This window comes from Camelina sativa, chromosome 1 (genome assembly GCF_000633955.1).
Source record: "Camelina sativa cultivar DH55 chromosome 1, Cs, whole genome shotgun sequence".
NCBI lineage: Eukaryota > Viridiplantae > Streptophyta > Magnoliopsida > Brassicales > Brassicaceae > Camelina > Camelina sativa.
The window spans coordinates 2228673-2252757 of NC_025685.1; the positions used below are offsets into that span (position 1 = coordinate 2228673).

At 40.0% G+C, this 24085-nt stretch overlaps 8 protein-coding genes and 1 pseudogene across 14 annotated transcripts; 5 read left to right on the top strand and 4 right to left on the bottom strand.

Annotated features, from left to right (window-relative positions):
• Positions 335–2992, bottom strand: LOC104720471 (BTB/POZ and MATH domain-containing protein 2). Of its 2 annotated transcripts, XR_002037718.1 has the most exons (5): positions 2212–2992; positions 1708–2056; positions 1469–1538; positions 904–1180; positions 656–807 (listed from the first exon to the last, which is right to left on the bottom strand). XR_002037718.1 is itself a non-coding variant. In XM_019244692.1 (4 exons), the coding sequence occupies exons 1-4, from the start codon at positions 2622–2624 to the stop codon at positions 626–628; spliced, it is 1221 nt and encodes a 406-aa protein (XP_019100237.1). In that variant the 5' UTR covers positions 2625–2989; the 3' UTR covers positions 335–625. The 2 variants fall into 2 exon arrangements, 1 of the variants encoding a protein (XP_019100237.1); XM_019244692.1 differs by lacking the exon at positions 1469–1538 and having other exon boundaries at positions 335–807; positions 2212–2989.
• On the top strand, positions 4097–6039 carry LOC104720550 (guanylate kinase 3, chloroplastic-like). The gene is made up of 2 exons (XM_010438464.2): positions 4097–5157; positions 5684–6039. The coding sequence occupies exon 1, from the start codon at positions 4304–4306 to the stop codon at positions 5147–5149; it is 846 nt and encodes a 281-aa protein (XP_010436766.1). The 5' UTR covers positions 4097–4303; the 3' UTR covers positions 5150–5157; positions 5684–6039.
• On the top strand, positions 7223–10813 carry LOC104720627 (annotated as a pseudogene).
• LOC104720693 (B3 domain-containing protein At3g06220-like) lies at positions 10847–12361 on the bottom strand. Its single transcript, XM_010438592.2, has 3 exons — positions 12139–12361; positions 11928–12034; positions 10847–11514 (listed from the first exon to the last, which is right to left on the bottom strand). The coding sequence occupies exons 2-3, from the start codon at positions 12018–12020 to the stop codon at positions 11071–11073; spliced, it is 537 nt and encodes a 178-aa protein (XP_010436894.1). The 5' UTR covers positions 12021–12034; positions 12139–12361; the 3' UTR covers positions 10847–11070.
• On the top strand, positions 13897–14847 carry LOC104703631 (mitogen-activated protein kinase kinase 8-like). The gene has a single exon (XM_010419677.1). It carries the CDS (start codon positions 13897–13899, stop codon positions 14845–14847), a length of 951 nt encoding a protein of 316 aa, XP_010417979.1.
• LOC104720744 (F-box/kelch-repeat protein At3g06240-like) lies at positions 15489–16992 on the top strand. Its single transcript, XM_010438655.2, has one exon. It carries the CDS (start codon positions 15495–15497, stop codon positions 16803–16805), a length of 1311 nt encoding a protein of 436 aa, XP_010436957.1. The 5' UTR covers positions 15489–15494; the 3' UTR covers positions 16806–16992.
• LOC104720908 (protein FAR1-RELATED SEQUENCE 7-like) lies at positions 16978–22654 on the bottom strand. Of its 6 annotated transcripts, XR_002037720.1 has the most exons (4): positions 22359–22654; positions 19534–21856; positions 18963–19123; positions 16978–18444 (listed from the first exon to the last, which is right to left on the bottom strand). XR_002037720.1 is itself a non-coding variant. In XM_010438973.1 (3 exons), the coding sequence occupies exons 1-2, from the start codon at positions 22370–22372 to the stop codon at positions 19543–19545; spliced, it is 2328 nt and encodes a 775-aa protein (XP_010437275.1). In that variant the 5' UTR covers positions 22373–22654; the 3' UTR covers positions 18801–19123; positions 19534–19542. The 6 variants fall into 6 exon arrangements, 5 of the variants coding, with proteins under 5 accessions (XP_010437275.1, XP_010437340.1, XP_010437206.1 ...); XM_010438973.1 differs by lacking the exon at positions 16978–18444 and having other exon boundaries at positions 18801–19123; XM_010439038.2 differs by lacking the exon at positions 16978–18444 and having other exon boundaries at positions 18801–19144.
• Positions 17160–17721, top strand: LOC109132684 (F-box/kelch-repeat protein At3g06240-like). Its single transcript, XM_019244700.1, has one exon. It carries the CDS (start codon positions 17182–17184, stop codon positions 17692–17694), a length of 513 nt encoding a protein of 170 aa, XP_019100245.1. The 5' UTR covers positions 17160–17181; the 3' UTR covers positions 17695–17721.
• Positions 23063–24078, bottom strand: LOC104721238 (probable galacturonosyltransferase-like 4). Its single transcript, XM_010439209.2, has one exon. The coding sequence runs from the start codon at positions 24031–24033 to the stop codon at positions 23542–23544; it is 492 nt and encodes a 163-aa protein (XP_010437511.1). The 5' UTR covers positions 24034–24078; the 3' UTR covers positions 23063–23541.

Consider the following 24085-nt stretch of genomic DNA (forward strand, 5'->3'; position numbering starts at 1 on the left):
AACAGAGATTTCGAAAAGAAATCTCGGATTTCGTAAGCTTGAATAACTGGTATATGCAGTTTGAGGGGGTTTATCTTTGACTTCTTAATTGGATTTCAAGTTCACGCGACAAGAGATTCTTCTTCTGGTATCTCAAAAAGTAGATGATCTGTATCTGAAGATGCAACTGTCTTGAGTTTGGTCTAAAATCTTGGTTATTTATTTCCTTGAATTCGGTTTCTGTCCCTGTGGCTCTTTAAAACTTTGTTTTGTTTCCAGTCTCATGGACATAGGTAGGACAAGCTTCTTGTCTAGAACGCAAATGAATAAACTTTATAACCTTTCGCACCAGATATCTAGAACAGCAGTTCCCCGTGATTATTTTTGGCAGGTCAAGAATTATCAGTACATGAAAAGTTTCCTTCAGAGAAGCGGTTTTTGTTATAAAATCCTCAGGAAACAAAAGAAAAAGGAAGAAAAATGCAACATTTTCACTCTACTAGCTGAACAACACAGAACACCCACTAATCATTTTACAATGACAAATGCACAAATCTTTACTCTTCTACAATTCTGTTTGCCACGAGTCACCATCATCAACTCAGGCTCCCAAAGTGAGTTCTATTTCTCTCTCTCGGTTAGTTACTTAATGTAACCGTTGCTTCACCCGTCTTCCATTCACATCACAACCATCAGCAAATAACTCCTTCCGATTCCCCGATGATGTTAAAGAGTGCTCACTCAGTCTAGCCACATACTCCAATAGCTCACTTAGTAAGGATGGACAACTTTCCTTCAGATAATCAAACCCATCCGTTTCCATCACAGCTAAAGAATTTACAAAACATTACAGACTATATTTTAATACAAAGACAGTATGAGGTTTCAAAGATACTCAAGCAAAAATGAAATTATCTTTTTTACCTTTCAAGTTTTCTGGCAAAGCTATGAATTTAAGGCAGGCGGCTTTCAGCTGGAAACAATGATGCTGCTCTGCAAGAGCCAAGGTGGTTGCAACCGTATTTATGCTGATTCCTTCACAGAGTTTTGACTCACATATTGTTCTAAGCCGCTCAAGCGCATAACGGTCTGCAGCAGCAAGCAAATGCTGAGCAACAAGAGTCGATGCCCATTTCAAGTCTGTTCCTATTAAGTCTTGCATATCAGGCAACTCGTCCCAGTAGATAAAATGGAGCAACATCTGCAACAACAAAAAGAGCAAAATAAAACAAATGTAAAAGAGAATTTGTATCAGCATACACTTCAACCTTCAGTTTACAGGAGTTAAGATCCGAAACTCGCACATACACTAAGGACCAATCTTAACAAACAAAACTCGAGCTACAGAGCATAAAAAGGTTCATACTTAGCATTTTGACATGATCACCTATGAAAAATTATTTACCACATACGAGAAATGGAGACAATGCAGCTATTTGTAAGCAAACAGAGATTCATGCAACCAGGAAGAGAAGTAGAAAGATTAAACCTTATCCCGGGTGAGTAATATTAGAGAACAGGAGCAGCACCCCAGGAGAAGGTCTCGTAAATAGAATATCCTGTATCACACCATAATCACTCACCCGAGAAAAGGCAAGGAACCAAGGCCTTATAACACCTGATACTGAATCTTAACAGCCTCAAACTGTAAACCTAACAGATTTAAAACTCTACAACAACATTCCAAGAACAAAGAGATATTAGTCCAGACAGAGTTAAAGGGAGGACCTTGAAAATTGGTGCTTCTATGTCTTCTATGGTAATACATTTGGTATTTTCACTTCTCAACGGACCAAAAAGCTGTGCCCTGAAAACTGGAGAACGAGCTGCAAGAACCAGTTTATGAGCAGGAAATGTCTCTCCGTCAACGTCGAAAGTAACATCAGCTCCTTTCTCACTTTCCAAAAGCTTCCCAAACTGCTGACCTAAGTCAGAAACCGGCACATGGATGTTGTAACTCCTTGGTCCCTCTGTGCGTGACTTCACCACTCCAACACAACACCGGACCAAGAGACCATTGTCCTTCAGATAGTCAGATGACTCCAAAAGAGACCTCTTGAAAAACCGTTTGTATCCCCTACATTAAAGCAATCATCAATAGATTAAACATTCAAGAAACCCCAAACAACATGTCAGTATCTAAACTCATGCAGATACTAAGCCATAGTATTTCCTGAAATCACTTCAAAAATAGAAACTTTATTCCAGAAAGGGATAAAAAGATTCACTTACCACATACTTCCTCGATATTTAAGAGTATACGGTCCGCTCTCGAGAGTTCTACCGAAATGGCTATGAACCTTGTGCCTTTCGTTACCGCTCTGATCGACGAGGGTAAGCTCAAACAAAGCCCTAACATCAGCACCTTCGCTAGCGAGGGCAATGAAGAGAGACACGTAGACAGAGTTATCCTCTGGACTCTTTCCATCCGGGTAGAAATAGATGGCCCAAGAGTATCCACCGACCATGAACGTATCGGAGGCAACGTATTTGCCAATCCCCATCCCTTTGACCAAAGAGTAGCCGCTGATCTTGAATTCGTGGGAGCCATTGATGGTTTCCGTGAGAGAGGTCGACTCGGAGAGAGACTGCGAGGTCGATTTCGAAGATCCAGGAACCTCCGTGGAAACCCTAATAGTGTCCATCAAACAAAAGAACGAGAGATCCAAGAAACCACGACTCTGTAAGAGAAATTGATTGTTTCTTCGATCTTCTCACACGGAAAAATTATCTTCACGCGGCTAAAGACTTCGAATTTCAGAAAAAGGTTCGATCTTTTTTTCCCGAGATTGAGAGGCGAAATCAGGGTCTCGAATCACAGGGACAATCACGGCGATTTGAGAAAAGTAAATGGGGGATTGAGCGGAATCAGAAGAGAGAACGAGAATCGCCGGAACTAGGGAGATGAATCGTCGTGGATCGTGAAGACGACGACGACGACGACGACGACGTTGGCCACAAACGAGAGGAAAAGAGAAAGAGAGAGAGAGAGAGAGATGCGATAGAGAGAGGAGGAGGAACCACTTGATTGATCGGTTTAACTTTTTAACACAACAACTTGGTTGGTTGCGAATATAACGTCGAAATTTTTATTTTTTTTAATTTTTAATTTAGGGAGAAAATTAAATTAGAACATCCTATTGTTGTGTTTGGAATTTTTGTATATAAGGAAACAAAATAAACTTATTTGAAATTTACTCAATTATATTTTCGTGTTAAGATATGAAAACGTTATTTAAATTAATTTGACAGTTGAACAAAAAAATGTATATACTTATGACAAAAAAAAAGAAGAAGAAGATGAAATTAGATTACAAAATTGGGAACCACGTTTGTAAACAAAAACACTTTAATTTGAAAGCAAAAGTAACGAGTGATTAGGGTCATTAAGAATTTTTTAAATTATTGTAGGACTAGAGGTGTCAAGCGGGTTTTATGTCTGCGGACTTATCCTAAATAGTATTTCAGTGGGGCGGGTATGAACACTAAATATTAAATCCGTTAAAAAGCGGGCTTTGCGGACCTAGTCCAACCGGATTACGGGTTTTAGCGGGTTATATCCGCGGGTTGGCGGATCGACCTGCGGTCTTTATATATTAAATAAAAATAAATATTTAATATAGATATATAACTATTTTTATATAATTTTAAATATATATCTTTTAAAAGTATGTGGCAATACAAATAATTTAATGTAAAAAAATTCAAACATCTACAAAAAATTAATATAAACATTGATTTTACTTAAAAAAATTAAAATTATTATTTATTATTTTTACTTTATTTTAATATATTTTTTATTAATTTTATTTTATATTTTAATATATTATTTAGACTCGCGGGCTTGAACATAACTTTTATGTCCACGGGCTTAGCAGACCAATCTGTTACGGTCCAAAAAATAGAATTTGTCCGCTATGGATGGTCCAAATAGATGCGGGCCGGCCCGTTTAATACGTCTATGTAGGACTACTTGTTTAGTCAGTTTGGATTTAGATAATAATATTAATTTCAACTACAATATGACTATATAATAAAATAATTTAATGTAAGTTTATAAATCTTTATAATCAATCATAGAAGAATCAAGAAATTACAAAATGGGGTAAAAAAAAATAATAAAAAAAATTGATTTCAAAGAGTAAACCCTAGTAGTACTGTCTCATCGTGCTAAAAAGGTCTTCAATACCGCGGCAAAGCATCGAGACAGGACGAGAACATCGTCGGTGGCTCGAGTGAGTGAGTGAGTGACCCAATCTCAAACCAAAAACCTCTCTGTGGGGGAATCACAATACCCAAAGGTTGCTCCTTTTAATATCCCCAAATGTTTCGAAAGCTCTGTTCTTCTTCTTTCTCTCGCTCCATCATCTTCCCAAACAAACCCATCTTCTTCATCTCCCGCTCCTTTCCCAAACCTCTCCGTCACTCTTACTCCTCCTTGAAAATGACCGATACCCATATCCCCGATAACCCCAATTCGTCTTCCCCGATTCAACCTCCCACCAAACCCGAATTGCTTCGTTCCCTCGAGTTTCAATTGGGTTCTTCATTCACCGTCGATCCAATCATCCCACCGCCCAATCAAATCATCATCGTCGTCAGTGGTCCTAGCGGAGTCGGTAAAGACGCAGTGATCAACAAGCTTCGTGAGGTTCGTCAAGGTCTACATTTCGTCGTCACCGCAACGAGCCGTGCGATGCGACCTGGCGAAGTCGACGGCAAAGACTATTACTTTGTCTCGAGAGATCAGTTTTTGTCGATGGTGGAGAACGAAGAGCTTCTTGAGTACGCACTTGTTTATGGAGAATACAAAGGGATTCCTAAGAAGCAGATTCAGGAATACATGGCTAAAGGGGAAGACATTGTTCTTAGAGTTGATATTCAAGGAGCTCAGACGTTAAGGAGGATACTTGGTAACTCCGCCGTGTTTGTCTTCCTTGTGGCGGAGAGTGAGCTTGCCATGGTTGAGAGGTTGATTGATAGGAAGACGGAGAGTCAAGAGGAGCTTCTTGTTAGAGTTGCTACGGCGAGAGAAGAGGTTAGGCATGTTAAGAACTTTGATTACGTTGTGGTTAATGCCAAAGGGATGCTTGATGATGCGGTTAACCGAGTGGAATCTATTATTGATGCTGAGAAATCTAAAGTTCATCAAAGGATTGTCAGGATTTGATGTGCAAGGTACTTTACTTGCTTTGCTCTGTAAAGCACTCAGTTTGGTATAGTAATGCATTGACTTGCGCTTAGATTTAGTTGAGGAATAGACTTTGGAAAGTTTGATTTGTTGTAGCATGTTTTGATGAGACTATAATGTGATGTTTCGTTGCTACTTGAGAAAGAATACATACACTTAGAGAAGCCATTCTGACAAAGGGTTGAGAGATAGGAAGTATGGGGGATTAAGCTTTTGACTGATTAAGTTGTTTACAAAAATCTGTTTGTGTGACAATTCCGTTATCCGTTGGAGAAGCTCGCTAAGCACCTGGCTAAATTAGTTGATCTGGCACTCTCCAATATGTTTTGAATCCTAGATAGAAATCACTGGAAGTAGGAGTTTCTTGCAAAAGTTCTTAGGTTTAGGAACTGCGAGTTTATCAAATGCAAATGTTTTGAACGTTGTGACGATTGTTTCTTAGCAGATTGCTTGATGTTTTTCTTCTCTGTTTTCATCTTCGAAGCATCGCTTAGAGTAGATTTTTCTGTGCAGGTTGATGGTTAATCTCCCTGATTAGGCAAACAGATCAAAGATCTTGAGTGTAATTTTGGCGAAAGAAGTGATGGCACAAGACGTTGATTTGGTATCTCCATCATCATATACAGTATAATATGTTGAAGGGGTCTGCACAAGTACCAACCAATGACATTTTAACCTATCATTCACATTTACACTTACTTCCTCTTGTCTCTGGTATTTTTCAAATGTCAATGCGTCTGATGTCTTTTTACCCTGTTTCCTTGGGGCACACTTGTGTGATTACATAAGCTCATAAGAACAGAACCAAACACAAAGACTCTAAACGAGATGTGATCTTCCTATTCAACAGGAGATATAACTGCCAAATAGACACAGTCTCGTATAAAGAACAATCCATACCAAACTGGATTTTTAATCGCCAAACCTTTTTTCCTATCTTTGCTTCTTTTCTGCAAATAATTCTCGAACACAAAACAACGACCACCGAAAACGTTGTACTGAGAACATAGCAGACTCTATCACCTCCACAAACAAGCATGAAACACATCCTCATGATTGCAGTACTGATCCTAAACAAAGCAATAGATGGTTGGTGGCATCTGAGTTCCAAGAATTTCGGAACATGTTTATTATTGACCCTTTTTTATTCGGGACAATTTCTTGATGAAAAAATGGATCAAGATATTTTCCTCATGCTAACTATAAGAAAAATATTAAAAACAGAGATAATTTCATAAATTAATAGGGTGATGAATGGTGATGACCCAAATATAAGGCTTTGAGTTTGAGGCAGGGAGGGTTATGCTAGAATCCGGACTTCCAAGTCACCACCATAAACAATAACCAAGCGCCTCATATGGACTATACAACTACGATGATTTCATATATTATTCTAGTGGCGTACCTCAACTCTTAATTTCCAATAATTCATGACTTATGTGAACAGAGAATATATGCTTGCATATCCACTTATTACATTTGAGGTCGACGTATGTTATCTTGCAAATCAAAATTTCGGATTAATATATAAGCTTTTTGTTTTGCTTATTTAGGACCGTTAATTATAGGGCTTGGTTTGTATGTGACACAACACACAACTCACAAGGCAACAGAAAAGGGTTTGGGGGCGGCTTTTAAAACACAATTCAAGCAACATATATATACACACCTCACGAAGTCAATGTTACATTATTATTTCTTCAATAAACCTAAAGATTTCGAAGAAGAAGTAAGAAACATACAAGAAGATCGCTTTGTTGATATAAATAAAATGATTGGAAGAACAAAGCTTTAGAAAGACTTAATGATTATTTTGTGACAGAAAATAAACAGCAATTTGAAGTTACACTTTCTTGCACACTTCCTTTTCAATTTTCGCCTCATTGTTGACTTCTCTTCTACACTTTTTTTTTGCCTTGTCTCTTGACTAACACACAAATAAATGCAATATATATATAGATAATCATGCCGTCTCTCATTTGTATCCATAATCCAACAAAATCTTAATTAAAAGTTGATAATAACAAAAAGGAAAAAATCTCGCAAGGTTTAATGGATTCCAAGAATTTTGGAGAGGATGATCGGAGCATCCATTTGCAGGTTTAATCTTCTTGAAACTAGCTAGATTAATATACAAGTTTTGTTCTTCACACTTTTTATTTTCACTTTAGGTTTGATTAGATGTTATGTTACCATTCGATTAATCTTCAACACATTTGTAAAACACTATTGATCACGTCGATTTGATCAATGTAAATATGTTACAACATACCTCGTTTTGCTCTAATGGTGATATATTTGCATGGTGTTTCCATATTAACAAATTTCAAATGCTCATATTAACCAACCCCTCTCTATCTTCAATATACTTCATATAAGCAAAACAATAACATTCGAAAGTTTGCTGCAAATATTATTAGTACAATGTATATATATTTTTTTTGTTATAGAGAATAGCCAAAAGTGTGGTTGGCCTCGTAATTAAAAAAACATTTGGTAGGGGAAGAAATTAGTAATTAATATTGAATTCAAATAGGTATTGGAGCTCCAAAAATTGGAAGAAGCTAGAGGCTCAAGCGACACCGTTTTGGATTATAGAAACAGCGTCGAGAAAGGAGACAGCGGCGAAACCGCAGACGCAGCGTCTGTATCGTCCGCGATCGCGTTTCACAGATCAACGACACCCGCGCCGGAGCAAAAGCTCACTCTCTTCGCTCTCCGCCTTGCGATCCTTGAGAAAATCGCCACGAACCTCGGAACCCTAGGTTTCATCTGGGCCACGGTGGTTCTTCTCGGCGGATTCGCGATCACACTCGAAAAATCCGATTTTTGGTTCATCACCATCATTCTCCTCATCGAAGGCACTCGAATCTTCAGCAGAAGCCACGAGCTCGAGTGGCAGCACCAAGCAACGTGGACTGTATCCGGCGTCGGAATCAGTAGCTTCCGCGTGCTACGATCTAGCTCAATCTCACTTCTCAGAAATCTAAAACGAATCAGGTTTTTTTTCTTTATTTTTTTGCTCAATCGAATTGAAACCGATTTCGATTTAGGGTTTAGGTTTGAGTAATGGTTGTGTATCTCTGCAGCGATGGGGTCTTTAAGAACGGACTGAGAGAAGCGACGACGGGAATCGGACGGCAAGAGACTTTTGATCGTCGAACCACTCTGACATGGAAGAACTCAGAAGTTCCTCTTCTTCCTTATGCGAGATGGCTTTACATCTCCAGCTATGTGAGCAGGCTTCTCTATTGGCTCCAGCTCTTGTCAGCGATTTCTTGTGTGGCTCTGTCTTCTTACAAGCTCGTAAGGCACAACTACGGAGATGTTCAAGACGGAGACTTGGACAAAAGGAACAGGCAAGCTGCTTTGAGTATCTTTTACTCGCTTTCGCTTGCTGAAGCTTTGTTGTTTCTTGCTGAGAAAGCTTACTGGGAGTGGGAGGTTAGTGTGTGTAACTTGCTTGAGAATGTGACTAGAGAGTGTGGGTTTGGGGTTACTGGAATGGTTTCGATCAAGAGATTCTTTTATGATGCGTACTCAAAGTCTGTGNAAAGCTCGGAGTCTTGGGAAGACTCGTGGAGGCACTTGAAGTTCCTTTGATCCGTGTCAATGCAGCTAGAGTCTTGAGAAACTTGTGCATATATTCTGGACATGAATGCTTTCCCGACCTGAGATTCATTAAAACAGCAGCGCCTACNATGGTGTGAAGATGGATATGGTGAGCTTTGCTATGGAGCTTGTGGGATCCAACTGTTCTGATGAACAGCTCATTGGAGCTAGGATTCTTAGGCAGTTTGTGGTAAATGAGCGGTTCGCAGAGGATACACTTGAGAAGATTGGAATCAACTTACCCGTCATTGAAAGGTTTGTTCTTTACAAAGTTAAATTGTCAAATTTTGTAGAGAACTTTATTATATTGCGATTGCAGGTTGGAAAATGAAACGAAGCAGATCTCTTCCTTTCAATAAATATTGAAAATTCTGAACTTTTATCCTCCAGGTTGGTGGAGATGCTGAACTGGAAAGATATGCAAGAAGAAGAGATTAGGAGATCCTCAGCTGAGATACTCTCAAAACTCGCTGGCAAAAAACAGAACTCTCTCAGAGTTGCCGGAATCTCTGGTGCGATGGAATCGATTTCATCACTGTTACAGAACACCAGATCTTTAGGTGAAGCTCCTGATGAGATTGGAGAGAAGGACATATTCCACGACCATCATCTACAGTACGATTTCTGGAGGTTCAACAATTTGGGCCTTTTGATTCTAAAGAAATTATCCAGAGATCATGACAACTGTGGAAAAATAGGTAACACAAGAGGGCTTCTCCCAAAGATCATTGACTTCACGCACACAGACGTAACACTCTTGAAAGAAGAGAATGCAGATATGGTTCTGTCACGAGTCCAGACAGTGAAACGGTCCCTGCAGCTAGTGAAAATGTTAGTAAGCACAAGTGGCAACACCGGGAAATGTCTAAGGAGAGAGATCTCAGAAATCGTCTTCACAATCAGCAGCTTGAGAGACATACTGCGCCATGGAGTGAGATACCCAAAACTACAGAAGTTAGGGATTGAGATCCTGAGCTTCCTCGCGCTTGAGGCTGATGCGCGGGAAAGAATTGGTGTTACTGGAGGTGTCTTGAAAGAGTTGTTTAACATCTTCTTGGAAAGAAAAACACATGTGGATGAGAATGAGAGCCGAGTCAGAATCGCTGCAGGTGAAGCTATAGCGATGCTTGCTTTGGAGAGCAGAAGCAACTGCGTCCACATTCTAAAGCTCGGAGTCTTGGGAAGACTCGTGGAGGCACTTGAAGTTCCTTTGATCCGTGTCAATGCAGCTAGAGTCTTGAGAAACTTGTGCATATATTCTGGACATGAATGCTTTCCCGACCTGAGATTCATTAAAACAGCAGCGCCTACGGTGAGTATGCATGTCTGTCGGAACAAAAACTGTGCCAACCTCGTTATGTTTAAAACTATATAAAACTTGTTATGTTTACTTGCAGGTGTTGAAGTCAATAACATCAGGAGACAACAAATTACTGGAAGTGATGCTAGGATTAGCAGCACAAGTGTTCAACTTAATGAGTTCAGAAGAAGCAAGCATTGTTCTGACGGATTCAGGGATCACAAAGCTAGAACTTGCGAACTCACTGGTTTCGATATTGAAAAAGCATGACAAGCCAGCGATCAAAGTTCCAAGAATCAGGAGGTTTGTGGTCGAGCTTGCGATATGGATGATGGAAGATGATGTGGAGACTGTTCTGATGTTCAGAGATTTGAGTATGGAGAGAGAGCTCGAGAAAGTTCTGGAAACTACGGCTGAGCTCGAGAACTTCGATGTTTTCTCTGGTGCAGTTGGAGTGAGTCGCCAGAGCAGAACGGTTCACTGGCTAGCTGAATTGGCTTTAAAAAGGCTCGAGGATGAACAATCATAAGTATCATCTTCCAAGCTCTCTGTATTAGAATGTTTTTAACTACTCCTATAAAACTAACTGGGAATATCTTAAGGGCTTGATCAAGCTCTTAATCTGCTTCAAGATCTTCAAGAACTCTGAGTGATTCAAAAGACACCGAAGTTTTTGATGTAACTCTTGTAAAGATGATGGAGATGAATATATAAGTGAGTTGAGATCTGAACTCATTAAAACTCCCCGTGTCTTTTTTGATTTTAAAGTTAGATCATATTAGAAAAGAGAAGCAAGATTCCCAAGAGTAAGCAAGTTTAAGAGGTGCTACTCATTGAGAGAGAGAGTACAAAGAGTGAGAATAACAAGACTCAAACAGAGTTTAATTAATCCTAACAAAGCTGAAACAGAGAAGAGTTTGATCCTAACAAGTAAACGTTTTTAAGGATAATGTTTCTTATAACCTCTCTTCCTGCTTGTGGTGGCGGACTAATTGAACACCTCAGCAGATTCAACAGAGATCGTTGTTGTGTCTGGACTATCAGGAGAATAGTCAGGGTCACTCTTTGTCTGATCAGCATCATTGATCTCTTCTTCCTCTTCTAGTATGACGCTTTCAAGAGAACCCTCATTGTTCTCACTCTCTGACCCATCAGAGATTTCTTCCACTTCAACGGCTGCACGAATCTCCTTGCAGCCTCCGTGACCGAATATACTCACTTCATAGCGTCTGTAACCATCAAAGACAAAACTCAAGAACTCACCATCTTTGAGGTCATTATCCGCCACAAAATTGGTCCAGCCTCGTTCAAAATACACTTGCTCTTGCCTGCTCTTCATTGCTACTTTCCAAATCTTTCCACCAGTTCCCATGAGAATGGCAGTCTTGGGCAACGGACGCGGCAAGTGTTCGTAGTACGAAACTGGTATCATCTGCTCAACACACAAAAATTGACTCATCAGCAGCAGAAAAAGAAAAACCAGAGACTCTGTCTGCAGCCGAGGCTTTCAACATCCAAAAAGAAACAATAAGGTTAACAAACAGTTCAAAAACCCTACAAGATGCGGTTAAACTAGGGATTTGTACAAGCAAGCAACCCTCTTCTTCAAAAAAATTTGAACATTAAAGAAAAATCTGAGCAAAGTAAGCCTCTACATATCTACTTTTTGACTCATTCTCAACCATATTCAAACATGTCTGATGTAAACATAAAATCTTAAGCTTTAAGTAGTAAAGAAAGTTACAATGTTGGTTCAGATCTCACTCACATCACCACAGAACATATGCACAAAAAAAAACAGATTTTTCCATGAAAAGACCAGTCAAGACAGAGAAAAAAACTCACCAAGGAGTCAGAGCTGTAATGGGAAAGATAGACACTGAAGAAACGAGGAAAATAGACACTGAAGAAACGAGGAAGAACATCACCGGAAGCCATGGAGGTCGTAGGAACTGTGAGAGAGAGACGGAGAGAAAGAGAGCAGAGGAGTTAGTGAAAAATATGAAAAGCTAGGAAAATTTAAGAGAGTTTGGGAACCATGAGAAGAGATTCTTACCAAGAAGCTAGTCTTTCTAGTCTTCTCTTTGATTGTGATACGAACAAGAGGAATTGAGAGAGGGATATCAAAGTGAGAGAGAGAGAAATGGTAGCAGAACACAGTTAATGTATGTCCTTTCTCTTGGTACAGCCAATGAGAAAGTAGCATTGCTCTTACCACTTTCTTCTATTTTGTTCTTTATTTTTTCTTAGGATTTGAAAAAGAGATTTAGTAGCTTGGGAGTTATTAATGTTGCATGTCAAAACAGAGTCTAGCCAGCAACATATTCGAGATTATGGTTATTGAGGAGCTTCTTTAACTGTTTAGCATTACTAGCTAATGTTAATTTCACTATCAGTGAAAAGAAAATTAAAATAAAGCGAGTGTGACAGAGACTTGAGAGAGAGATGGTGTTGGTTTGTTTTACTTTTTACTTTATTACCATTTGATTTTCAAAACAACCCCACATTTTGTACTATACAAGAGTCAATGATAGCAGAGCAGTAAATAGAAAAAGAAGAGTCAACACCAAAATCTGAGTCTTTGAGTAAAAGCTTTATCGAGTTCTGCACTCAAATTAACTTTTGTTGATATTCTCATTGGAAAAAAATATGTTCAGTCAGAAGAAACAAACCAATGGATAACCTTAGTAAGTTAACCAATCACTGAGTTTTTTTTTTTTTTTAATTATGATTAGTGAAGATATGATTTCGTTAGCTTAGGCTCCGTTAACATTTTCTGTATTACTGGTTTTGTTTATCTAAACACTTGCGGACAAAACAATGTGATTAAGAATCTCATACCAGAAATTAACTAGGCACATACTGTATCTGTACTCATCAAAATTGTTACCCAAATTAAGATTCTCATAATAGAACTTTACACTAGAGTGAAATTAACTCTGTTCTATTAGAGAACTAACACTATCTGTTCTTATACTTATAGATAGGCACAACTTAACTAGGCACAAATTACAATATCTGTTCTATCTTTACTCAAATCAAGAATCTCATAACTTGGTACTAGGTAGTGTAAACTTTAGTAGGAATAAGAGAATTTGCTAGGAATCAGCTTAGTGGCGCATTCGAGGCCAATAATAAGTATGTAGAGACTAGAGAGACTCATATCACCCAAGTCTTATGGTAAAGGTTGGAAATCAACGGATTGAAGAATAGGCTTTGACTAATGACGTTGTAGTGGTGGCTGGCCTCATGGGTGGTGAACGAGTGCACGTGTAGCGAGATCATGGAGCAGGATCCGAATTTTGGTTTCATGCACACTTCCATAAAAATGGAGGCTCTCTTCTAGAGTTTGATGCATGGGGGACTTAATTAGTTAATTTCAGACTTAACATTGTTATGTTAGTTAGGGGATATTTGTCACTAATAATCTCTTTATATTTATAATAAAATTACAATTTTTTCACGTGGTTTGATATTTTAGAAAAATTAAATAAATAAGCTATGTGATAAATGTTAAGAAAACAGAATAGAGTATATGATAGATATGTTTAATAAATCACAAGTTTTTAGATATATAAATTTCATAGACAGAATAGGATTTGTGTATATATCAATTTGTCCTATCTCGAGATGGAAATACAAATACGAATAAGAAACAATTTATCCTATTTCGAGATGGAAGTGGGAATAGGATTTGTGTATATATCAATCAATTTAGTAACAGAGACGGTCATTATTCAGAAACCAAACTAACTCTCTCAGAAAGAAAAAAAAACCAAACCTCTTCAAGATCCATCCTTCGAGCAACAACACGATGGTTCTTGTTAGAAATCCTGGATTCCTAAATCTCAAGTTACAACCTCCCACCACTACTCCACCTACTTTCCCCAGCTATTTCCCCATCGCTGCCGCTTCAATGGTTACTTCCTGTGCAAGCAACAACATCTCAACTACCGATCTGGATAGGATCAATGTTCTCGGTAGCGGAAACGGCGGAACCGTATTCAAAGTTAAGAACAAGACAACCTCAGAGATCTACGCCTTGAAGAAGATCAAAGAAGACATGGATTCAACTTCCCGCCAGCAACTCCTCCGCGAGATCGAGATCCTCCGTCTCGTCAACTCTTCTAGCATCGTAAAGTGTCACGACATCTTCCAGAATACTTCCGGAGAAGTATCTATTTTGATGGACTACATGGATCTCGGCACGCTAGAGTCTCTACGCGGCAAAGTCGTTACAGAGGATCAACTAGCTTTGATGGCTCGTCAGATTTTACAAGGTTTAAATTACTTGCACGAGCTCAAGATCGTTCATAGAGATATCAAGCCAGCAAATTTGCTACGTAGCTCGAAAGAAGAAGTCAAAATCGCAGACTTTGGAGTAAGCAAGATCGTGGCCAAGTCTTTAAACAAGTGCAACTCGTTCGTGGGGACGTACGCTTACATGAGTCCCGAAAGACTAGACAGCGAAGCTGAAGGTGTTACAGAAGAAGACAGATCGAACGTTTATGCAGGAGATATATGGAGTTTTGGGCTTACGATGCTCGAGATCTTGGTGGGTTACTACCCGCTGCTTCCTCAAGGACAGAAACCAGACCAGGCCGCGATAATATGCGCCGTGTGCTTTGGAGAACCACCGAAAGCCCCCGAAGAATGCTCTGACGAGTTGAAGAGTTTCATCGACTGCTGTTTACGTAAGAAAGCTAGCGAGAGGTGGACAGCTTCACAGCTTCTCAACCACCCTTTTCTTCAACACCAAGATTAGGGTTAGGGTTATCTCCGTTATTCGAATGTGAATGATCCAAAGTGATCAAAAGATACACACAAACTTAGGTTTGCCTACGTACCACTTGTAAAAGAGATGAAGACGATGATTCTAGTGGATTTCCGGGAGCTAATAAAAACTCCCGGCGAGATGTAGGGTCTCCGCATTGGAGATTTGAACTCGTTAAATTGTTTTGTGTCTTTCACGTTTCTGCAAGCTCGATCATGATGATCACATATCTTACAAACGGAAGAGAGTGATGAAAGTAAACGACTAAGCATGAGTGTCCATCCCTCCGCATTAACACACATTAACGATCACTTTAGGGAAAAGTTAATTAGGATAAAAAATTGGAAAGTAAAAGTTAAAACTGTTTTTACAAAGAAAAAAAAAATTGGATTTGATTTTTTCAAATCAAATTAAATCAGAACAAATTGATTCACTAAATTAAACAAAATTCCATATCTTAATTTTAAGAGAAAATAATTTGTTTTGTATAGAGCAAATAGTTATAGCTCAAGAACTCGGTTTACCTATTTAACCGGGAAATTGGGAGTTAATTAAAACCGAAATTAGACCCGGATCCAGTGTTTACCGGTTTAGATTAAGATTTGCGGTTCATAGCAGAGAGCAACCAGACACAAACGATGAAAGCGATCCAGTTGCTGTGGGAAGCGATAATGGAGGCGACGAAGAGAGGAAGATGGAGAGAAGATGACGACGACGGCGGAGAAGTAGAGACCAGCGACAAAGCTTATCTAGAATCTCTCGTTCTTCCTCCAGAGATCATCACAGAAATTCTTCTCCGATTACCGGCGAAATCGGTCGGGCGATTCAGGTGCGTGTCAAAGCTCTTTTGCTCTTTATCGTCGAACCCTAGGTTCGCGAAGAGTCATCTCGATCTAATCCTCCGAAACGAAGCCGTACGATCTCTCCACCGCAGGCTTATCGTATCTTCGCATAATCTCTACTCTTTAGATTTCGATTCGATTGGATGCTGTGAAGGAATTAGGGATTTAGCGGCTACAGAACTCAATTATCCGCTTAAGGACGATGCGAGTCTTTTCTCTGAGATGATTAGGAGTTACGTTAGGGATCATCAGTCTGATGGTGTTGACGAAGATGATCGTCGTGTGATGCTGACGCTGAATGTGAAACCTTATAGAAGAAACTGGGTTGAGATCGTTGGATCTTCCAATGGTTTAGTGTGCATCTCTCCTGGTGAAGGTGTTGTTTTCTTGTATAATCCAACCACCGGAGATTCCAAGAGATTACCTGAAACTATACCACACGGAATAGATAATTTCCAAAGTAATGGATTTGGTTTCGATGATCTCACTGACGATTACAAAGTGGTGAAGCTTGTTGCTAGTAGCGACGATGTTTTCGATGCTAGTGTGTATTCTTTGAAAGCAGACTCATGGAGAAGGATCTGCAGTTTGAATTATGAGCACAACGATGGCTTCTACACGTCAGGTGTGCATTTCAACGGTGCGATTCACTGGGTGTTCACACAGACTAGCCATAATAACCAAAGAGTGGTCGTAGCATTTGACCTTCGAACAGAGGAGTTTCGAGAGATGCCATTGCCTGATGAAGCTGAGGATTGTCAACATAGGTTTAGAAACTTCGTGGTCGGTTGTCTCAACGGATGTCTGTGTGTTGTCAATAGTTGCTACGAGGAGCACGATGACATATGGGTGATGTATGAGTACGGTGAAGCTAAATCATGGAGCAGAATCAGGATCAGCTGGCTGTATAGGTCGATGAAGCCGCAGTGTTCGACTAATAACGATGAAGAGGTTCTTCTGGAGCTTGATGGAGGCATGGTGTTGTACAACTTTGAGACCGCTGCATCGAGTGTTCTGAGAATTCGCGGTGTTAAGCTCAGCGACGGGTTCGAAGCCAATACATACCTAGAGAGCCTCATATCACCAAACTCTTATTATATGGGATAGAAAAGCTAAAGAAGTCTCTGCTCTCTGCTCTCTGCTCTCTCTCTCTAAAAGATAGATAACATTCAGATGTGCATGGTTTTAGTTCAGAAACACAAATTTAGTATTCACATTGTAATATGTATCATCGAGAGAGATGAAAATTAATAATACCGCGGAATGGCAAATTGTAGTGTACGTAGTTGTATGATTTGGTATCTAAATCAGTAAGAAAAAAAATGTAAATCTCCGGTCTGACTATTAAACCGGGAAATTGGGACTAAAATCGATTTTGAGAAAACCGAATAAGAACCGGATCCAATGTTTAGGTTTCAGGTTCACAGTGAAGAAGAGTAGAAGAGTAACACCAGACGAGCAACGACGTTTTACGAAAGCGACAATGGAGGCGGCGAAAAGAGTAGATGAAGACGGCGGCGAAGAAGAGACCAAGGAGGACAAAGCTTCACGTGAATCTCTCGTTCTTCCTCTTGATATAATCACGGAAATTATTCTCCGATTACCGGCGAAATCGATAGGGCGATTCAGGTGCGTTTCGAAGCTGTTTTACTCTTTATCGTCGGATCAGGGGTTCGTGAAGAGTCACCTAGAACGAACGAACCACCGGAAAATCATCGTGTCTACGTATAATCTATTCTCGTTGGATGTTGATTCGATCGGTGACGGATGTGAAGGAGGAGGAGGAGGAACTAGGGAATTAGTAGCGGCCGTGGAACTCAATTATCCGCTAAAAGACGACATGAAGAAGGTGTCAAGACATGAGTGTAGAAGAAACTGGGTCACCATCATTGGATCATCCAACGGTTTAGTGTGTATCGGTATCGGTATTGAATCTTATCCTAGAAAAGATTGTGTTTTCTTGTTTAACCCAACCACCGGAGACTCCAAGGGATAACCTGACGCTCCCGTAGAAGAAGATGACGACGCTCCAGACGGAGTTTATAGTTTCCAAACGTTTGGATTTGGCTTCGATCATCTCAGTCATGATGACAAAGTGGTGAGACTTGGTGTTACTAGTCGGTCTAATCCACATGTTCTCGACGCCAGTGTCTACTCCTTGAAGGCAAACTCATGGAGACGGATCTGCTCTTTGCATTATTATAAACTCAGTAAAGCCTTCTGCACTCGCGGTGTGCATTTAAACGGTGCCATTCACTGGGTGCTCACTCTTGTACAGGAGGAGGAGGATAACCGGAACCAGCGAGTAGTCGTAGCGTTTGATCTAAATACTGAGGAGTTTCGAGAGATGCCATTGCCTGTTTCTGCTTGTTCCCATACGAAGAAAGACTTAAATTTTGTGGTTTCAAGTCTTAACGGACGTCTGTGTGTGGTCAATAGTTGCTACGATCACCACGATGATATGTGGGTGATGGATGAGTACGGTGATGCTAAATCATGGACCAGAATCCGGACCAGCTTGTTGTTCTGGTGTATGAAACCGCAATGTTCAACTAAGAACGATCAAGAGTTTCTCCTGGACGTTGATGGAGACATGGTCTTGTACAACCTCAAGACTGATGCATCGAGGATAATCACAATTCGCGGGTTCAAGGAAGGTGTTGGATTCGAGGCCGATACATACGTAGAGAGCCTCGTATCACCTACCTCTTATGGCAAAGAGAGCCGCCGAGGAAGTCTGCTTTCTCTAAAAGATATATATAGCCAACAAAACATTCCCATCAGTGCCTTGTTGTTAAGTTCAGAAAAAAAAAAACTATCTAAATATCCTGGTATGATCAGACTACTGCGTGATGAGATAACAAATTGTCTTAAATCTAGTTTAAGCTAAAGCCTTTGCTAGGTTTATTATATAATTAACGAATGGTTGGTCAATGAAAACTGAAGTTTCTTTCTCCTTAATTCGCTTCTGCCTCTCCTAACTTTTCGTCACTTCCTTTTTGTTTGTTAAAGATTATTATATCCATCTTGGATCGTATAGTTCTCTGTTTATATATGTAATGTTGTTCTAAAGTCATGCTGCAAAAAGTTCAATACGATAGATAGTGAGAACTCGATAATGATTTTACATGACCTAAGTTTCTACTCCAAATCTTCCAAAAATTCTAAGTTGGTAGGTTCTTCACTTTCCTAGGATTTTTTTTTAGGAAACAAACGTGAACAAAACACGAGAACGAACATACATGTAGTCACTAATAAACCCACCGATTTTATGAAAGAATACAACTGGCCACACGACTTTGACGACCACTGCCACCGCCTTGTCTGATGATTTTAAGTTAACAGAAGGGTTAGGATTTACACTGGCGGCCCGAATTTCATCTTCACTAATAAAGTAAGGCTTCATCGTCTTCTTGTTTTTCAATCTGTAACAGAGCAAAGGAAGCCTTGAAGAAAATAGATAAATGAGGGACTATAGATACAAAGCCCCTCTGGTTCACGGCAAACTCATTTCGGAATATGTCGACTGGTTAGCTATGTCACATGAAACTGTATCAATCCTTTATACAGATATATAAGCCCGAACGTCATTAACTGCTAAACTATAAACTTGAATCTAATGGCAAAATGATTCCAAGAGCTCAGACATAAATGAAATAGTGTGAATTCATAAGGAGGCAGAACAGAGGGAGAAGTTTGCAGCCGATGAGGCAACAACACAACTCAAATGAGAGAAACTGACAAGGACAAGAACAGAAAAACAACCTCGCTACTACCCACACTTTTGAAGATTATAAACTCGAGAAACAAAAGAGAATCAGGACAATGACCTTACTTGGTTTCCTCATCTCTGCCAACACAGTTTCTTCCCACCCTCGCGCATGATCTCATATGCAAGCTTATACTTCTCCAGAGAAGATGTCCCAAACTCTATATACTTTGAAGCTGCTTCCCTCAGGCTCCAGATCATCAAGGCCTTAAGGTCCTGAGAAGTCACGCCTGATTCTACATCGCGTACAAACCCAAACTCCGCGTTTTTGGTCCACCGATGCAGTATATATCCAGATGGGAGTTCTCGAATGTCCAAGAGGTTGAACACTTTCAAGATATGTCTGCAGAGAAGTCCTTCGTACTCAAACATCTGACAACTGCAGCTTGCATTGAGATTCGATGCACTGAAAGTTACAGCGTGTTTCTCATTCTCGTTCCCACATTTCCTCACCAGAAACCTGCTGATAGCTCCTTCCTCATAGGTCTTTAAACCAAGGTAATTATAAGACTGAGCAAGCTCGCTCTGGAAAATCCTGAAAATGGTGAGCGTGTACAACCTTCTGCATTGTTCTTCAACGGGTTCTTTCGTCTGTAGAAACGGCTGCAAGTTATAAGAATTGAAATCCTCTTTCCGTTCCTCTTCACGGCGCTGCTCTAGTCCTTGCTCATACCGCGAGATGAACTCCCTGAGAGACGTTAGAGAACTAAGAGAAGTTCCGTAAAATGGCTCGAAGGTGCCGTTTACAGGGATTCCACCAAAGAAACTGGCTCTTAGATATGCCGGTACCCAATTCTCTCGTTTTTCATATATTTCTCTGAGCCACATGTTATCCGTAAGGCCGTACTTGTTTACCAAAGCACTCCACATAGTGTCAAACTCAACCGTTGTCTGCGACTGGTATAAACACTTCTCGTACTCGTACTTGAATTCATTCGGGAATGACCTGAGATTTTCTCGTTCTTTGGACCTTATCTGCCACGCTGAGAACCGGTGATGTGCCCCGGGAAAGACTTGAGCCACAGCTTGTTGGATAGGCAAGTCTTGATCAGCTACAATAGATCTGGGACGACGCCCTGACATGGCACGAAGCCATGTCTGAAACAACCATGAGAAAGCCTCTTTAGATTCATCAGCAACTAAGGCACCCCCGAGAAGCACGGGTTGCCTATGGTGATTAAAACCAATAAACATAGCAAACGGAACAGAGTATTCTCCTTTTCTATATGAAGTATCAAAAACAACAGCATCACCAAACTGACTGCAGGCAAACCTTGATCTGCTATCTGCCCAAAAAATACTCATACAGCTTCCGTTACCATCAAGCTCGACGGCGTAAAAGAATCCCATGTCTTCTGCCTGTTTTGACTGAAAGTAATCAAAAAGCAATGGATACCATTCCTTTCCTATGGTGTTTTCTCTGGCTTTACTGATGTGATGGCTGAAGTCGTTTAGTTCAATAAGATCCACAGAATCCAACCCTCGTGTCACATCTTCTGTTATTTTTTTCATACCAGCATTCTTCTTTCCCGGTTCAAGCTCATGATTATGATCTTTATTGAGACGATCCACTATCCAACCTCCAGAGTCTTGTCTTTTGATCCTCATGTAAGCTCCACAGCCCATTCTCGAAGGATGCTGAAACCCTTCTTTTGAACAGACAAATCTTCTTGATGTGATTGATCCGTCTACTTTTGATCGAAACAACTGACCTATCCGAACTCTAAAACCTACAACTTCTGCATACGCTTGATAAAACTGGCACGCTTCGTTAGCTGAGCTGAACTCCAACCCTGCATAAGGTTCAGTAGCCTTGGGCTGCGTTTGCACATCACTCTCTTCAGCTCCTTTGAAGCGCTTAAAAGAGATCACACCAGAAGGGCATGACCTTCCTTTATCAGCTTCATCAACAACTTTCATCTTGGGTCTATGTGGAACAGATATGCCTAGCTTCGTGGAAGCAGGTGCTCTCTGTTGTACTGAAGGACGAGGAGTAGTCTCTTCTACTTGACCTCCAAGCTCGTGGTTGTGCTCCTTCTGAATCTGGTCAAGAACCCATTTCCCAGGATCTCGTCGCTGCACTCTGATAAACGCAGGACACCCGGTTCTTGAATTAAGCTGAAAACCTTCTTTAGAGCAAACAAACCTCCTCGAAGAAACTGTTCCATCGGTCCTCGATCTATACAACTGACCCGTCCTAACCTTAAAACCAGTCCTCGTAGCATAAGAATTGTAGTAGTCCCTTGCTTCCTCTGCAGTGTCAAACTCTAGTCCAATATACGGTTCAACTCCAGAGTCTCCTTCATCTTCACCAATGCCATTGTTATTCATAATCCGCATACCTAATGGGTAAGCTTTGACAACCATGTTGTTAGGCTCAGTATCTGCACTGCATCAAAACAACAAGTAAACGACAGTTATCTACTATCCAACCAATGTTAATGATGCTAAAACCTAACTAGACGTTATTCTAGGAACAATTAATTAGCCTTCAGTGCCATGTGAGTACTACAGAAAAAAAAAATGAAATGAGAAGGAATAAATGTTGGACACAGACAGGCACAGAAACGGTAAATACAAAACCGATACAGGTTGGTACTGAATTGGATTGGAAGACACTACTAATCGATCTCATCCCATTAAGCTTAGATCTCTAAATCATTTTTACACATTCTTGCTTTCTTATGTAACAAAAATAGCTAAAATGGAAAACTTTAAAAGAAGAAACAATGAGAAAAGAGAATCAAACAAAGCAGTGAAGTGCATATAAATCAAAAACCTCACATCTAACCCAATTGCAAGCCAACAACTCCAGAAGAAGAAATAAAATTCCAAGGAAACATAACGAAACACAAATCAGCAAAAATGGATATGTTTATTCAAAAGATTACCTCTCCATATCCATCGAAGCAAACAGAGAGACGAACGAAAAAGAGAGAAGCAGCAAGACCCTTTACTTTAACAAGGACGGAGATTGCGAGACAGAGCTCGGAAGGGTTCAAATGGTTTGTGTGGCGATTAATTAGACTTCACTTATAACGAGTCTCAATTCTTGACCGTCACCATTATCCTTGTAGAGGTGATTTGCAACGAAGAAGATACACAATTTAGGGATTGAAACGAAGAAGAAGAAGAAGAAGAAGAAGAAGAAGAAGAAGAAGAAAGAGAGAGAGAGAGAGAGAGAGAAGCAAGCAAAAGCAAAAAAGCTTCCTTTTTTTATCCGTCAATTGACCAAATTTTTAAGATTTTGATGTAATAATAAATTAAACAAAATAGATTTGATTACTTCAAAAGATTTACACAACAAATTTAATTAACTTTCCAAAGGACATGGGCGTCCCACCACCATTGTCTCCATCCAACTCATTCTCACTAACAAAAAAAAAAAAAAAAAAATCGCCTTTTTTACAGATTTAACAAAAAGGAAACACATTTATTCTTCCCCGGACGATACAAATCGAATCGGGCGATCCTTCAGAATCTTCTTCCGACCAGAGCAGAGAGAGAAGGTTATAACTGTATCGAAGAGAAGCAATCCTTCAGAATCGAGACGTCTCTGTATCGCCTTATTCTGGTAAATAATTGGTTACGCTGACTTCGAAACGGTGGAGCTTGTTTCTGTGTTTGATCGTTTTGTTTTTGTGATAAAGTTTCGAAATTTCGATGATTTCTAAAGAATCTAGATGAATCTTTGCTCTGTTTTTTTACTAGTATCAGTTACTACTAGAGAGATTTTGAATTTAAAACAAAAAAAAAAAAGGAATGAATTGAATCCTCCAATTTTTGTTTGTACCTATGTACATTACACGCGGAATATTCTAAAGGTTGAATCAAAGAGAGTGACAAAAAAAAATGATGATGATGATGATAATACCATCTTTTGTGCTGAAACACACACTGAGCTCTCAAATGCACAATGTATTGTGTTAACATTACACTTTCTTTCACTCGTAATGAACATTTTTTTGCCTCTATTTGATCTCGTCGCTAAAAAAAAACCCTGCTTTCTTGTTGTATATCTTCTCCTCTCCTATTTATGTGCCATGGTTTAAAATGTTTTTGTCTTTTTGCCCTCTACTCTTCTAACGAATGTCTTGATGAACGGTATAGATCATATGGAGCCCATAGATGATCAACGATGCAAGGCTTTCTTGAATCTAGTCTCAGCCATGGCTTTCCTTTCCCGCTCCAATGAAGAAGACTTATCGGACCAGGATGCAACGTTCTACATCTTCCTTCGAAATTATCCCCTCCGAGACCGTGCTGGTTCCACCTATGGTTAACCGCTTTTATATCACCCGCGAAAATGAGCAGAAACGGAGGCAGTGATCCCAAATGGTATATTCTCTTTTGCTTCTGAATCGTCATCCACTCTTCCACCTTCTGTGTGTATGATCCTTTCCTCCATTTGTTTACGTCAACTACCATCACCCCTGTGTTGAAGTAACACGGGCGTTTCCCTTCGAGTACTTTCACAAGCACCGGGTCTGACCAGAATGCTTTTGTGAAATAGTAGGTGAAGTTTGCGTGGCAGTACTCGGGAGCTGCCACGACTTTACCTTCCATCTCCACATGCCAGAGCTTCTCTATGTCGTCTACCACAACGAGGTCAGAGTCT